Source organism: Delphinapterus leucas, chromosome 1 (assembly GCF_059928025.1).
Source record: "Delphinapterus leucas isolate spDelLeu-1000000601 "Yukka" chromosome 1, BTC_Dleu_Yukka2, whole genome shotgun sequence".
NCBI lineage: Eukaryota > Metazoa > Chordata > Mammalia > Artiodactyla > Monodontidae > Delphinapterus > Delphinapterus leucas.
In genome coordinates, this window is record NC_143129.1 from 190594853 (window position 1) to 190611744 (window position 16892).

Below are 16892 nucleotides of genomic sequence, written 5' to 3' on the forward strand. Positions count from 1 at the left end.
TGTGTGACCATCCTGGACTGTAGCTTGACAGTGTCCGTTAGCTCTCTCCAGGTGATCTGTGTGCATGCTAAAGTTGGAGAAGCGCTAATCTAGATAACATGAAAATCAAGAAATAGGACAAAAGCCCACCCACCAAAAGCTTGTATTTCACCTGTAAAACTGCTCAAATCATCACTCAGTTATTTACTTACCTGTCCAAGAAATAAGGTATTTCAGATGGAATTTGTGATGCTGGATTTTCTTTAGTTATGACTCCAGGTGCTGAATTTCACAACTCAGCGGCAGAAGTAAGAAAAGAAACAGAAACACAAAAGAATTCTGAAGAGATGTTTAAAGCAAGGCAGGGAGCTCTGGTCCCATCAAGTCCCGCATCAAATCTGAGAGTTCAGCGTAAGAGAAAAGCAGGCACGCTGCCCGTGGTACAGAGTAAAAGGGTGAAGTTGTGCCGTCCCTTTCCCAGAAGAACTCGTGGTGGAGCAAAGAAGCGTCCAGACTCTCGCACAGCTCTCAAGTTCCGTCAGAAAAGAGAAAACGGTAAGCATGGTCTGTATGGATTTTCAGATGAGCAATTAGTAATAACTGTTGTGTGTTAACCCTGTTCCTGTGTGACCATCCTGGACTGTAGCTAGACAGTGTCCGTTAGCTCTCTCCAGGTGATCTGTGTGCATGCTAAAGTTGGAGAAGCGCTAATCTAGATGACATGAAAATCAAGAAATAGGACAAAAGCCCACCCACCAAAAGCTTGTATTTCACTTGTAAAACTGCTCAAATCATCACTCAGTTATTTACTTACCTGTCTAAGAAATAAGGTCATTCAGTTTCTGAACTGTCCTCGGACAAATTCGAGTGGAAGAAGAGGATCTGCTAAAATCAGGCACACTAAGAACAGATGGCAAAAACTGATAAGTGATAGCCTGAACATGTTTAAAGAGGGGGGAAAGTGCCTGGACTCTCCCAGAACTAGAGCATCCTGGGGCAGAATTTCTAATCCTTTGTGTGTTTTAAAAGTGGTCGTCTGGATCCTACTACAGACCTACTGAAACAAGGTCCAGTGGCCTCGAGACATATATATTGAAACAGTTCCTCAAGTGGTTTTGTTGCCCCCTGAAAACTGAGGGAGAATCAGCGTCCAGAGCCATTTAATGTTAGTCAAATGCACTTCAGTGAACAGAGCACGACAAATAACACAATTTTGGCTTAGAGTCATCTCAGATTATGTGTGGTGTATTTTGTTTAAAACTAGGGAACTTATGCTCTATGACCCCTTAGCGAAGAGGTGAGCAGACTTGGGCCAAAGGGTCCCTCAGGCATTACCTGTTGTCTCTGTACTTCACTGTGCTGGCACAGGTGGGCGGCTGTGACTGAGGTCTGGCCCTTCACAGAAAAAATTTGCCAACCCTATCTATAGTATTTTGAATTTTAAAATTCTGATGCCTAAAGAAGAAACACTGGAGGTGTGTGGATCCCCAGGATCCTAGATAATTAAGATTTTACCCTGTGGTTTAACAAGTAGTTATTTCTGGCCAATTATAGTTTGAGAAATTGTGTGTGTGTGTGTGTGTGTGTGTGTGTGTTTAGGAGGGTGGTAGAAAGAACGGCAGTATGAAGCAGCAACTCACACTCTACATTTCCTCACAAATTCCAGGCCAATCATATTGGATTTCTCTCTATATGAACCATTTTAAAGGTATTAAATAAATTACCTATAATTCAACATATATGTTGTCACTGTTTCTCAAGTGTGCTAATTTCATCCACTATAAGAAATATGTTTTAGGGATGTCCCTGGCAGTACAGTGGTTACAACTCCACACTTCCAGTGCACGGGGCACGGGTTTGATCCCTGGTCAGGGAACTAAGACACAACATGCCACAGAGTGTGGCCAAAAAATGAACAACAACAACGATGTGATTAAACCAGCCAAGATGACTAAATATAATACCACAAAAGCTCAAAAAAAAAATAGAAAAGAAATACATTGTATATTGTAGTCCAGTACACACAAATTCATACATTACTGAAACAGAAATTTCAGGAAGCATTTACCCTAACTATGTGTAATACAATCTGATATCTTCTGTTTCATTTAACAAAGAATTGAGGTTGCAGCCCATTAAGTTTATTTTATAATACACCCATGGGTTATTGCATGCAGCTTGAGAAACATGTCATTGAGTGATGCAGATAAGCAGGGCAGTCCGTGCAGGGTCACCTGTTTCGTGTTTCTCCTTTTCCTCGCAGGACCTAGGTTGTGAGAGATGTTCCCCTCCCGCCCGTGCAGATGTTACGCTTCCCCTAGTCTTGATCATCTCATCTTATTTTCTTTCTCTTCTTAATTTAGTCTTAACAGTTTTCCTGCTTGACTTATATTTTGCCTTTTTTTATGCTAAAAATTTTAGAAATTGTAACCAGTATAAAATCAGAAGTCTTACTCTGAAAACAAAACTGCTGCTTTATTGCCTTTGATAGTTTAGTAGGGAAGAAAATAATTAGACCCAGGGAAATGTACAACATTAAGAGAGTCTAAAAGCTTTTTTAAAAAACCGTTTATTTTTCTAACCTTCAAAAGAATAAAATGAAACTGGTCTCTTTTCTACATTTCACTAATAACCATCACATTCTGAAACTGTTTAATATGTTTTCTGTTCTCAATCAATTAGAAATAGTATTTTCCATATAACGTGATTTTAAAATATTTGCAAACATTCACACGTGTGATTATTTTATATAGTCAATGGGGAAAACGTTTTCACAGGGAACATTTATTAACATTTTTTTTTAACTCTTAAAGGATTGAAACACTTTCTGCGTGTGATACAAGCAGGTTGTTAATAGTTTTTTCTCCTCATGTGCCCCCACCTTTAGTTCTTTCCTTCCTTCCCTGCGAGAAGTAAAGCTGAGCATTTTGTAAGAGAAATGAGCAATTATAATAGATTTATAGGAAGTTAAATCAGAAGAGGACTTTCTTCAATGTACCTTCCTCTGTCTTCTCTTAAGAGATGATTTTTCAGGCAGTGTTAAAGCTTTGATATTTAGGTGTAGTGAAGGAAAATATGTAAGATGGCTCTTTGTGAACCTACAGTCTCTTCTCTACAGTGTGATCATGGTTTTAACCACATGGCTTTGTGGGAGCTGTGTCGCTTTTGTGTAAATTGAATTATCCGTCACCCTGTGCTGTGAACTAGCATGTTCAGCCTTACCTGCCACATCAGTCAGCAAAGATTATGGAATCTTTTTTAAAAATTAAGTCATGCCTTGTTTCTATAAAGTTACTACTCTGATATTTTTCTCCTAATCCTAATTAGGGGTATAGACCAACACTTAGCAAGTTCAAAAATCTTTTAATGAAATACCCCCAATTTTATATTTTATTCCCCATTATTAAAGTTTCCCCCCCAAAACAAATCAAAGGAAAGCTATGCTGATAAATATGTGCGCCCCCTACCCCTTAGAAAACGGTGTCTTTTCTGCATAAGGTGCTGAAGTGCTGACTGCACAGTTTGTACAGACAACCAAATTGGATTGGAAAAACCAAGAAGCTCCTATTTCTAAAGATGTTCCAGGGTCAACGAATGCTAAAAGGGCAAGGAAACGAGAGACATCTCCAGTCAAAACTGTTCCAAGGGCTGAGCCACCTGTGAAGAATTCTCCACAAAAACAGAGGGAAAATATAGTAAAAGGCAATCAGAATCCCAGAATCAGAAAGCAGCCGCAACCTGGTAAGAAGTCCTCTTCCTGTAAATTTCAGCACCGTAATACAGACTAATCGAGATTATAAAGTAGTATATTGAAACAGTATAAGATCAGTTGAAATCTGTCACGTTCTTGTGGTCTTCTTTAGTTCAGACACTGACAGGACAAGTAACTTGGTTTCCCATTGTGAATAAATAAGAAAGTGCCAAGATTCATACCTTCACTAAATAGACCCTACTTTTCATTCTGCAGAAAGCCTGAACATGAACTGTTTAGCAGAGTTAAAGTATAAATGGCCTTTTTTAATGACTAAATTCACAAGCAAGTAGCATCTGGCAGTATTTTTCTGGACCATAATCAGTTATAGAAGATATTATAAGTTTGTCCAGAGGGAACTGTAAAGACATGGTTCAAAGCAGTCAGTAATCTCGAATCCTGTATTTCACTTGTATTTTTTCTTGTTTTTTTTCGGTACGTGGGCCTCTCACTGCTGTGGCCTCTCCCGTTGCGGAGCACAGGCTCCAGACGCGCAGGCTCAGCAGCCGTGGCTCACGGGCCCAGCCGCTCCGCGGCATGTGGGATCTTCCCGGACCGGGGCACGAACCCGTGTCCCCTGCATCGGCAGGCGGACTCTCAACCACTGCGCCACCAGGGAAGCCCCTGTATTTGGTTTCAAAAGGCATTAAATTAATTTTAAAAGCAGTTTTACTTTTCTACTTCTACTTGTGCGGAAGTGAATAACCAAGTCTCCTTCTGTGAGCCAGCAGCTGACTGCTGGTTCCGTGTTCCACCTGCTGGAACCTCCTCGTTGCTGGCACGTTCCCTCATCAGCGCGGACCTCACTTTTCTCCCAGCTCCATGTCCCTCTTCACACCCGTCTCTCTGAGTAGAGTGCAGCTCCACCAAGCTGCAAAATCTATACATTTTACAGTATCTTCGGTATTGAGTCCTACTGTGTTGTATGTGTGGTGGTGTTTTTTGTTTAGAAAAACCTTCATTTCCTCATATCTCTGTATTTCCATCAGTTTTCTGTCTAATCTCATGATTCTACTTTCTCTCATCTACCTTTAGGTTTTTTAAAAGCCTCAAATTTAGTGGAATTCAGGGAAAGAAACTCTTGTTTTGTTGGGGTGATGGTATTATGGATGAGCTTGGTTTTTTCTTTCCTCATTGTTTAAAAAAATTTTTTCGGCCACACCTTGCAGCATGTGGGATCTCGGTTCCCTGACCAGGGATCGAACCCACACTGCCTGCATTGGAAGCGCAGAGTCTTAACCACTGGACCACAGGGAAGTCCCTTTCCTCAGTTTCGTTAATGTTGTTTATGGCTGAAGATTTTTCTGAAAGCTCCTCAGTCATATCACCGTACAGCCTGTAGAGAGTCATACCCAACACAGCCTCTCTGCTTGTCTCCCCAGGCAGTTACGAGGTGGTCTTACCCACGGGTGCACATTTCTCTCCTGCCGTTTCCCAATGCGTGCCTTCCCTGCCAGGCACACGGTGCCACCCACACGAACCACGCCTGTTGTCACTCCTGTGCAGTCCCCTCTGCTCAGCTAAGTCCACCCGGAGTCATTTCCTGATGCTCTGATCTGCACTCATTTCTCCTTTTTTTTCCATTTCTTTTTTGGGTTTTTGAGAACGTTAAAGAGTTAATTCATACTATTTTCCAATCATCTGGTGTGTCTTGGTCCTGTCTTTCCAATTAGTTTGTGAACAGGATGAGTATAGATACATACATAATGCATTGTATTCCCAGCCTTGTCATTAGAATTCCTTGTGCTGAATTGGCTTCTATATACTTGTAGGCTAATCGATTAGTGGGAGGAGGTGTGCAACTGGGCATTGGCAGAAAAGTGAGCCCAGAAAATGAAAAGTTTCCAGAATGGGTATTCAGAAATAGGGCGATTTGTATTGCAAGTGTCTGTATATATTGTGCAGCCACATTCCAAGTTAAAATTTTAAGATTACCACCTTTTAAATAATGTGTTAATTTTTTCTTTTATTTCTTAATCACCCATGCTAATCCACTTCATTTCTTTTACTTGAAATATCAGAGTTTAAGAAGGCTCAATCATTTTGTTACTGAAACTAATGGTTTTCTGTCCTTTTTAAAGTTTTCAATATAGTTTTTATTTACTGAACTCTTTAATTTTTTATAATTTATTTGGCATCATTTTATCTATATTTCTTAAAAGAGATAGATGATCAGTATTGTATTTTTAATTAATTGAAAACCTCTAGCAAGTCAGTTATTAAATGATTTACCTGAAATGACACATATGAAAATGAACCCTTTTTCTTGACTCAATACAGTGTTCTCTAGATTCGACCTTCCTCATAGTGATACTCAGTGTAAGAACCATAGTATTTAAGGATAGAATGAACTTAGTGTCAGTAAACACATCAGATCCTAAAATGAATGTGTTTCCAGTACACCCGGAGGGTTCACGAGACAGCCCTCTTTGGGCCACTTTCTCGTACCTCACCCCGTTGGGCTTTGATATTTTAAATAAAAACTGGGCAGTGGTTGATTAATTTTACCCTCCTCACCATACACACACTCTTGTCATTCTGTTTGATGACCTCATAGGCCAGAGTTTTCTCTGTAAATGTACTGTCATTGGGCTTTGCAGACAGGTTAGTAATTTATTTCAGACCTGCTACTGCTAATTCTAAAGAGGAGCACAGTTGGCTTTTCTGTCCATCCAGCCACCTGCTACAGGGACTCACTGCCCAGTATTGTTGAGAACTTTGTCCTTCATGATAATCACATTTTAAAAGGCTGAATCAAAGTCCTGAGAAGGCAAGTAAACCACCTGAGAATGTTAGTTTTCTGACCGAATGCCAGTGGGTAGATTTGAGTACCTGCTGTAAGGAGAATTATCAGTAGATGAGGAGATTTGCTTTTTTGCAGATAGAATAGAGAGGAAATGTTTTTAATGCAGAAACTGAAGTTTTAAAACTTGAAATTAATTGGCGATTCTGAATATTCTTACTTTTCTCATTTTTTATTTGTATCGTAACGTATTATAATTAAACATCAGTACGGTTAAAAATCATCTCTATTTTGAACTTAGGTGGTTTCTCTAATAACTTGCCAAGGGAAATGATTTCTAAGAAAGTACATTAACCTTCTATAATATACACTTTAAACTTAGAAATTCTTAGATTCTCACTAGATTGTAAGCTCTCTGAGGGCAGGAGTCTTGTTTTCTTGTTTTTGTTTTTTTCTCTTTGTATATTTCTTTAGCTGAGCAGTATGCCTTGTGTGTAGGTCAGTACGTGCAGGTTTTTTTTGTTTGTTTGTTTTTGTTTTTTTGCGGTACGCGGGCCTCTCACTGTTGTGGCCTCTTCCGTTGCGGAGCACAGGCTCCGGACGCGCAGGCTCAGTGGCCACGGCTCACGGGCCCAGCCGCTCCGTGGCATGTGAGATCTTCCTGGACCGGGGCACGAACCCGTATGCCCTGCATCGGCAGGCAGACTCTTAACCACTGCGCCACCAGGGAAGCCTGAGTACATGCAGTTTTGAAGGGTGATTTCTTTTTAAATTAATATGCACATTCCTTAAGACTTGTTCCTTGGTAAATACATTATAATACATCAGGAAGTTGGACAAGACCTCACTCTGGTAATAAAAATTTAACATACAATTTATGCAACATATCAAGAGGTTTTTCTTGAATATGTTGACTTAACTGTTGATTTTCACTGAACCATAGGAATATGACAAAGAATTAATTCTATGGAAATCAAGTGTTATGTGTCTTTTTTTCTTTTATGCTGAAGCCAAAGGAGAAACTTCTTCACAGCTTCAATCAGAAATTTCAGATGGTCGAGAAGATGTTATTAGCATAAGTACAGCTCAACCAGAAAATATCACAGTGGCTCCAGAAGACCCACCTGAAAACTCCATTGTCAACTGTGACTCCCAGGCCCTAAATATGTTGGCTGATCTTGCATTAAGCGCTGCTACCTCTACCACACCATCCTCTGAGCCCAGAAACTTGCCCTGCTCCTCTGAATTGCCACAGAACGATGTTTTGCTTTCTAAAGAACATTCTTTGCGTGGTACATCAGACCATGAATATCATAGAGGAGTTAAAAGTCAAAAAGGTGGACCGTTATCCAAGCCCTCCTCTGATAAGGGTAATCTGACATCAGACCCCACGGTCAGCCAGGAGGAAGAAAGCTTGGTTGCTGGCATTCAGGCCCCTGCAGAAGCCCAGTCAGCACTGCCCGAGGAAACCCTAGAAAGTTCCGACGCAAGCCAAAGCTCTGTCGTTGCTGTGGAGCATTCCTATGCCCTGCTCCTTGCAGAACATTCAAAGAAGCATCTACAGCAGAGAGGGGCCCCAGGCCCTGCGTTTGCCAAGAATGGCACAAAAGGCCCTGAAGCGGGAACCCCAGTGGGGAAAGTGATGCCATTTCGGCATCAGCAGGTCACCTCCCCACTGCAGCAGCTTTCCGAGGCCCCAGCGCTCAGGCGCAGGAGCGGGGTGCTGCCCTCCAGCCTGCAGGACTTCTGCCGCTCTCGTACCGTATTCAGCTGTGACGGCTCCTTTAAGGTCACTTTCGTATGGGAAGCAGATTACGTGTTCAGCTTAGACGGCAAGTAAGTATAGCAACAACCCCCTGGAGAAGACTGTAGTCAGAGCACTGCACGGGTGAGTGGGAGTGACACTGGATGAAAACGGATGAACTTTTCTGTTGAGATAAATGTAGCGAGAAGGGATACTTGTGCTAAACCCTGGGGAGGGAGAAGGAAGTGTGTAAAATCCAGTAACTTGGGAATAATACCAAGCAGATTCACTGTAATTATTTGTTATATCAACTTCATTTTTATTTTACTCATTGTTTCATGTTCATGTAATTTTTAAAATAAAAATGAACACAAAAACTAAGGTTAATAATTAAGGCACTTACTTATAAGATAATCAACTAAAATAGTCATTTTCAATGATTTTGGTTTCTTCTTTCTTTAAAATCTCAGGCCCTGGAATACTGATTTACCAGATACCATGGAAGAAGTGAAGCTTTTACTTCATATGTGGGTAGCTCTGTTTTATAGCAATCAAAACAAAGTCATACAATCATCCCGAAAAGTAGTAGAACACAGCAACCCAGCAAAATACGTGTGCATAAATAGCACGTTAGAATCGTTTGAATTCAGTGAAATTGAAGAGTCCTCCGGTGTGGAAAGGTGCTCCGTAGACCCTCTGTTGGAGACTAATGAGGCTCCCAGAGGTCCTACTGCCAAAGTGTCCTTCCCAATCACTGACCCCCTGCTTCCTTTCATGAAACCACCGCCTGTGAGAGGCTTGGAGCTTTGGGTGCAGAAAGAAATGTTTGCAACAGCAGGTCATCCAGAGACCCCAGAAAGCCAGAATTTCATCTATTCCTGTAATAATGAGGTAGGTAAAGCTGAATACTGTAAACGCTGGTGTTATTTTTGAAGAAATATTTTTTGTACGTAAAATCACATTCATAACAAGGCATTGGTTTCTTTTAGGAAAGTGGATTCTCTAGCTATGTAAAGGATTAGAATGCCAGAAACTTAGTTTACAAAGTCTGGATTGTCTGCAGGTGGAGCTTATCTACCATCCTGATTGAAGAAACAAAAGGAGGAAAAAAATCGTAGGCCTCAGATGATCTGGGAGCCAACCATAATTATGTAGCTTTTTAGTTGTATGATTTGGGGCAAATTACTTGTTCTCTGAGCTTATTATCTTTTAAAAGAGGTGAATAATACTTATTCTGTTTACCTATAATAGTGTTTATGGATCAAATGCAGTAATAATAAATATAAAAAATCTTTGATAAACCTTAAAGGAAACTAAAATTGAATATATTAAAAAATATTTTTAAAAACAAATCCTGAGGGCTTCCCTGGTGGCGCAGTGGTTGAGAGTCCGCCTGCCGATGCAGGGGACACGGGTTCGTGCCCCGGTCTGGGAAGATCCCACATGCCGCGGAGCGGCTGGGCCCGTGAGCCGTGGCCGCTGAGGCTGCGCGTCCGGAGCCTGTGCTCCGCAACGGGAGAGGCCACAACAGTGACAGGCCCGCGTACCACCAAAACAGAAAACAAATCCTGAGACAGTAAATAAAATGCCAGACCTCTCATAGTCTGCAGATAACTGTTTGTAAATATGAAAAATACACTTTGTTTCATTTCACTGTTCTCAACTGATAGGACGGATAATCGAATTTTTTTTTTTTTTTTTGCGGTACGCGGGCCTCTCACTGTTGTGGCCTCTTCCTTTGCGGAGCACAGGCTCCAGATGCGCGGGTTCAGCGGCCACGGCTCACGGGCCCAGCCGCTCCGTGGCATGTGGGATCTTCCCGTACTGGGGCACGAACCTGTATTCCCTGCATCGGCAGGCAGGCTCTTAACCACTGCGCCACCAGGGAAGCCTGATAATCGAATTTTAATTGGAGCAAATTAAAAAGTTGTATCAAGATTCTAAGTAAATGGATTGACAAAATACCTGCCTTTTTAAGCTTTCAGAGCAGATTTATTACAGAATAATTTTACATGGGTTTGGGCACCTTCAGTGCCTGTGTTAACATTGAGTTTCTGTACCTGGGCTTCCGTGGGGATTTGCAGGTCCAGGGGTGAGCCTCAGAGGGTCTGTGAGTGTCTGCAGATGCTCATCTTCATCAGAATGAAGACTGGTGGAACGCTGTGGGCCAGAGACTGGTCTGAGCCCTTCACTCGCATTAGCTCAGTTAATTCTCACACGGCCGGGTGAGGTAAGGACCGTGCCACCCATCTTATAGGTGAGAAGACTGAGGATGGAGAAGTACAGAATGGCCTGGAGGCACATAGTAAATTGTCCGGCCAAGACTCAGATCTGGACACTCTAGCTGTTTCTCAGTGTCTAATTCTGTGGATGTATTTATGTATATATATGCACATATGTGTGTGTTTATATGTGTACACATAAAATATATGTTACGTGTGTATGCGTTCTTTTTCTGAGGATGGGGTTCATAAATTTCATCTTATTCTCAAAGAGATACATAAAATCACTACCTTAGAATAAGAAAGTATTTATGTTTAGTCAGGCAGATTTTAATTATTACATATATATTTATACACACACTAGTTTCTTATAAAGTATTTTCGGTCGTGGTAATATATATTAACTTACTTTAGTAATGTCCAATTAGGGATGATTTTCTTGCAAACATGAAAGAGTATTAAGTAGAAAGTAGAATGTTAAAATTAACGATTCCTAACACTTTCTATAGCATATACTTAGAAATATGTTTCCGTCATCTTCTTGAATACTGTACCCATACTTTAAAGGTGCACACACCTTTAAATCCTGTACCACTCCCTATTCTAGGGCAAACTAGGATTATCAAAGTTTTCATTTCACTAAGAGCACAGGCATGGTGAGATTCACGACTATGGCCCAACATTATCAGCCACAGTACGATTGGGAGGGTCATAGAACTGTTCTCAGAATGAGTGTGCCATCAAGAGTTTTCTACGCTTTGTATCTGGCCAGTCGTGTCCCCTTAAAACCAAGTCTCAGCTCCTCCCTGCCAATTGCTCAGGTCAGTGTCTTTCTTTGACTAAGGCAGAAATGTTTTTAACAAGAGATTTGAAACACAGGTCCTGACTTACAACACGACTGCTTCAAAATCTGGCAGGAAATCTGTGGCCGTAGTGTTCCAGAGCTACAGGTGTAGGTCAACTGTATGGTCAATCCACTTTACCATATTCTGAACAAGACCATTCTTCAGCCTTTAAAAAAAAGAAGAAAAGAAACAGCCTTTTTATGAGGTTATCAAAATTGTCCAGAGGTATTTCTGTTACTGTTTATGCTAAATCCTTTCTGGTGCTGTTTAAATCAGTCCTTTTAGTTGAGTTTATTAATGCAAGCTGCACTGTGTTTTCTGCTGCTTTGTTGAATAGGGAGGTATTAAAATGAGAGAGAGATTATGTCCAGTTATAAGCTAAGAAGACAGCTAAGGGGTAAGGGACTTTTATTTAACAGGATAGAGATTGATACCTTGGGAAAGCTGCTTATCAGTGTATTCTGAGTACAAGAGATAATAATTAGTGTTTCCTCATGGGAACATTCCAGATGACAGTGCATTTATAGTCTAATTGAAAGCTGGTGTTTAAAATAAGTTATTCTTTGCTTTAAAGATTATCTTTTAATATTACTAAAAATAATTTAAATTAATTGAGCACTTTTTCCTCTACTGCTGCATTTCTGAATTAAGTGATGCTATTTAGCAAACAGTCTGCATTTTCAAGTCTTTAAATTGCCAGTGGTCTAGCCACTTTTCTTCCCAAAAGTCCATTAAAAAAAAAACAAAAAAACAAGGCTGTGCAACTAAGAAAGTTTTGGAGTTCTCGTGTGTGTGTATTTAGATAAAACAAATTCCTATTTGGGGGGTATTTTAAGCCTAAGAAGAGAGGGATTTGCTTGATCTCTGCCCTATGAAGATTCAAAAGAACAGAGCAAACTAAAATTGATCTTTGTCTGTTCTGTTCTTCACATATGTAAATGCTTGAAAAAAAGATCTATTTGGCCCTTGATTTTTTAAATTAATTTATTTGTTTTGCTTTTATCATTTCAGATAACTGGGGGGAAAGCCGAACAAGAGTCGTCAGATAAACTAGAGACCTCTAATCTGGTGCTTTCTAGCATTGGAAGTACCCAAACTAATGGATCTTCTATTCCTGCTGAAGATAAAACCTTTGAGCCACTTGATGGCACACAGGTGACATCTTATAATGATACTGTCACACAGTCCACATTCGCCAGGACTTACGATGGGATCAGCAGTCCGTCAATGATTTTTCAAAAGTCTGTGTACAGCACCCTTGAAAGCAAAGTTGATGTTTTTCATGCAAAAATGCAAACAAAAACAGGTGCTTTGCAGGGCTTTATCCAGCATAGCAGCCTTATAATCAAAGAATGTCAGTCATCCTTGGAAGGGGAGGATGATACGGAGTATGTAGTGATTAATCTGGAACGAGTTACATTCAGTTTTGAAAAAAATGCCTATGCACCAATACAGACAGAAGTTGTAAACAGAGCTGATAAACCTACACCCTTTAATGTGGAGTTGATTAAACAAGTATCACCTGCTACAAGCCTTAGACATCCTGTGTCCGCATTTGAAAAGACACAGGGTCTTAGGGACGTTCCCTCTCTGGCAATGTCAGGACAACAAGGCGCTAAGTACCTTTGTGCCTTCTCAGTGAGTAGAGAGATACTTGCTAAAGAAATGTGTTCATTACAGAAAGGGCAGGCTGTTGCAGGCTCACCATCGCCGTCTGATAATTGCCTTGTAACAGAGGCATTATCACTAGTTAAAAGTTCTAGTTATTTGTTACCCAGAGAAGAAATGAAGCTCTCTCAAGAATGTTTTCTGTCGAGCCAGAGTCTCTTCAGCATCTCTTCGGAAGACACTGTAGAGTCGTCCCAGCTTGAAGAAGTAGTCTCATCGTCAGCTTCTGATCCCTTGGAAGAAAAAGATTCACTTGACTGCATCCCATCAGTGAGGAATGCTTCGGATGGCTCTTCAGAACTAAAGAATGACAAGAGTGGTCTAAACAGCGAACATATGAGTTTTGAAACATTTAATTCTGCATTTACCAAACAAACCAGCCTATCTGTGAATAGAGAGGAAGTCAGCCTCGAGTTATCAGAGGAGGATTCTGACCTTGACCTCACTCTCACCATATCACCGCCCACGAGTCCCTGGGAAGAAGCATCCGCTGGTGAGATGGAGCAGCAGCAGGAGGCCCCGTTACCCTGCTTAGAGCTTCAGGAGACAGCGGAAGAAATAATTGAGCCTGAAGAGGTGCCTGATGTGAACTCTGCTGATCACACGTCAATGAAACCACGAGAAAGTGAGAGAAAAGGTGATAACTTACAGACAGTGGCTTTCATACTTTCGAAAGAAACCTGTGCCCTTGAGGTTGCAGAGGAAGTTCAAGTTGGTTCAGACTTCTCCTTCAGTTGTTTTTTTTGTTTGTTTTTTTTTTGTTTGTTTTTGTTTCTGTTTTTTTTCCCCCTCCTTCAGTCCTTTAATTAAAGAAGTGTCACCAGCTTCTAGTCCTGACTGCCAGGTACCAGGTGAAGAAGCACAGCCAGCTTGGGCTGTATTTCCAAGTAGTTTTAAACTCTGTGATGCACACTATGAGAAAACTGACAGATCCTCCCAGGTTGAAACAGTAGATTTGGCCATAACAGAAAAAGAAAATTCTTTTGTTGGTCCCACCCATCCAGTGGGACAAGATAACTTAACTCAGATATAGAAGGAAAAATACCAAAATTTAATAACGATGATATTTTGTGGGATTTTAATTTTATTCTTTATGTTTTCCCTGTATTTTCTACGGTCGGAATGACTACTTTTACAGGCAGAAAAAAATAATAATGCTTAGTTTTGTTTTTTTTTTAAATCAAAGTAAGAAATCAGCCAGGTTATTACAATTCATTGTCCAACTTCTTACCTCGCCTCAGCCATGTAAAACGGGGGTTGACCGAGACTTGGAAGAACCACCCAGACTGGCAGTGGCAGCATGGTTGTGTGAATGAAATGCAATGACTTTTCTCCGGTAACTTGCAGAGGAGACCTAATAAAAGCATCTTGAATAAGGTCATTACCCCTTCAAAGGAGGAGGAAGGCTGTGTCATAGCCTGACATGCCTATTTCTAGTACTCGCCTTTGTGTGAGAACAGCATGACTGGATTATCAGCAAAAGAATCTTAGGAAAAGGCCCTGCCAATAAGGAGTCAAAGTCATGTGAAAGGGTCAGAGGAAGAAAGACCAAGGACTCAGTGTGGGAGGGACTTCCCAGACATACTGTACAACAGACAGAAAATAGGCACCTTCCTCACCGTCATGAGGAGTAATTCACATCCTGTGACATTGCTTTCTGTCCTTGATTATCTCAAATACAAGAAAATATTATCAATCAGCCTTTCTGAAAAGTACCAATACCAATGATCCACATTTCCTTTTCCTTCATTTGTCTGTTAACAGTGTTGATGTAAACCTTCCTGAAATAGAAGCCAGCACATTTCTTAAAATATTTTTTTGATGAGTGGTGCTCCCCACTTTCCCTTTCCTATTATTTCCCATGCCTCTCACAAGAAAAAGAAAAGAATTCAAAATTTTTTCCCCAATTGATCATGCTTTGGTTAGCGGGGGAGTTTTAAAGCTACCTTTCCCAATTTGGGTTATTTCCATAACAAACAAAAAGAACTATATTGCCAGTATTACTAAGAACATGCATAAACGGATGCTTAATCCGTTTCGATAAGCTATTCACAGGCATAAAGAAACATTCAGAGAGGTTAGTCATTGTCATGAGAAGCTCAGGAAAACTATCACTTTCAAATGCAGTATTTAGGACACACTCCCGTGCATTGAGTCATCCCTCCAGCATTTGCGGAGCTGCCACTGACTAAGCAGAGGGGGTTGGCCGAAGGAGCTAGCCTTGTGTGACATGCCAGCCCAGGCCGGCCGATGAAAAGCATGTAGAAGGACATCGTGGAAAATTCCTAGGTCCTGAAATCCCAGCGCCAAGTAAGGGGAAGTTGCAGAGGTTGCAGTGCGGGTGCACAAGAAGGAAGGCTACAGAAGTACAGCACAGAAAGACTTCCAGGGCCCACGCTGCCAAAATGAGGCCTGGAGAACATTGATTTGCAGAGCAGCAGGACCGATGCCTTTCGAGATAGGGTACAGTGTTTCTGGATGCTGATGGAGCCTCTTGAAAGGTAGATCAATTTCTGGGGTCCCTTTTAGGGAGACTCTCACCCCGGGCAGGCTGCTGACCATCACCGCTGACCTGAGCACAGCTATATACAGAAGGATGACACCAGGAAGCCTAGGTCTGTGCCTTTGGAAAGAAAAGCATCACACTCAGAGAGTCTGGGGAGCTTTTATTGATATTAAGCAACAGATTCACAGGTGTCAATATAATATAGAAGCCAAACTTCATTTAAAGTCTATAACTGTAGGAAAGCTTATATATGACTTCCAGATCCTCACAAATCCATTTGTTTCAGAAAAGATTCTAAAGAAGAAGTCTGGAAAATCCTTAATTAAATTTTGGGATTTAGATGATGATGGGATACAGAATAAAGGAGGTCTCACAGATCTTTGGGGTTGATCGGAGGAAGGCCACATGGAGGAAGTGACTTAGGAATTTTCTTGTGAAAGTGTTGGAAACATACCAGCAGAGAGGTCTGAAGACAGTGAGGCTGTCCACAGCAGGCACGGGCTGGAATGCCCACAGGCGGCAGGTCAGTCTGCTTCATGCGCGGGTCTGGAGAAGAGCAGATCTGCTCAGAGCCAACCTTGGAATGAAGACCCTGGCTGCTCTGGGTTGGCCTAGGGGATGTTCTGAGTATGACTACATTTCCTTTCTGAAGCAGAATCTGCCCTATTCCAGGAACCTAGGGCCTCTCAGAGATAAGGTTGTTCAAGAGAGACAGTAGCCTCCTGGGGATGCCTGGGATTAGGGAGTTCGGTCAGTGTGCCTCAATCTTTAAACTCATATTTGCATGGGTATTAAGTTTGTCAAAAAGGTGGGGATCAGAAGTTGTACAAAATGAATGATCTGCAATGCTCATTAAAAGGTACAGAGAGATGGAATTCCCTGGCAGTCCAGTGGTTAGGACTCTGCAATTTCACTGCTGAGGGACCGGGTTCAATCCCTGGTCGGGGAACTAAGGTCCCACAAGCCACGCGGCATGGCCAAAAAATAGGTAAATAAATAAATAAATAATTTTAAAATAATAATAAAATCATTGAAGAGCAATCTGCCTCTTCTTTGGTGGAGTCTGAGAGCACACAGGAATGCTGGTCAAGCCTGGAGGTTGTGCTGAGAACTTAAAAAAAAAGAAAAATGATACAGGGAGAAAAAGGAAAGATATGACAGAGGAAAGCATCTGAAAGAATAGATAAAATAGATTGAGCTAGAATAACAGGATTTAGTTTACTCTTTAAATTGAAGGCAAGCAATTAGCAATGAAGGGTAAATTTTCTAGTCCTTTCTACTCATACATTCAAAAGATGTAGAGTAATCAAAAATGCATAATATGTTCTCTGTTGTAGTTATCAGAGAGAACCAACCCCCGCACACACATTAAATCAGAATAAAGAAAAAAATGCTTCTGTGTGCAGGGAAAAAGCAAAAAAGGTCAATGCCAAG

General features: G+C 41.1%; 1 protein-coding gene across 1 annotated transcript in view; it reads left to right on the forward strand.

The window, feature by feature from the left end:
• Positions 1-13782, forward strand: part of LOC149750852 (protein TASOR 2-like) — a 31901-nt gene extending 18119 nt beyond the window's left edge. Inside the window, exons 9-12 of the mRNA XM_089902613.1 lie at positions 3478-3720; positions 7484-8309; positions 8688-9108; positions 12296-13782. Coding sequence (XP_089758739.1) covers positions 3478-3720; positions 7484-8309; positions 8688-9108; positions 12296-13762 — 2957 coding nt within the window. The 3' untranslated portion in view covers positions 13763-13782. The remainder of the gene's footprint in view (positions 1-3477; positions 3721-7483; positions 8310-8687; positions 9109-12295) is intronic.
• Positions 13783-16892: the final 3110 nt, after the last annotated feature.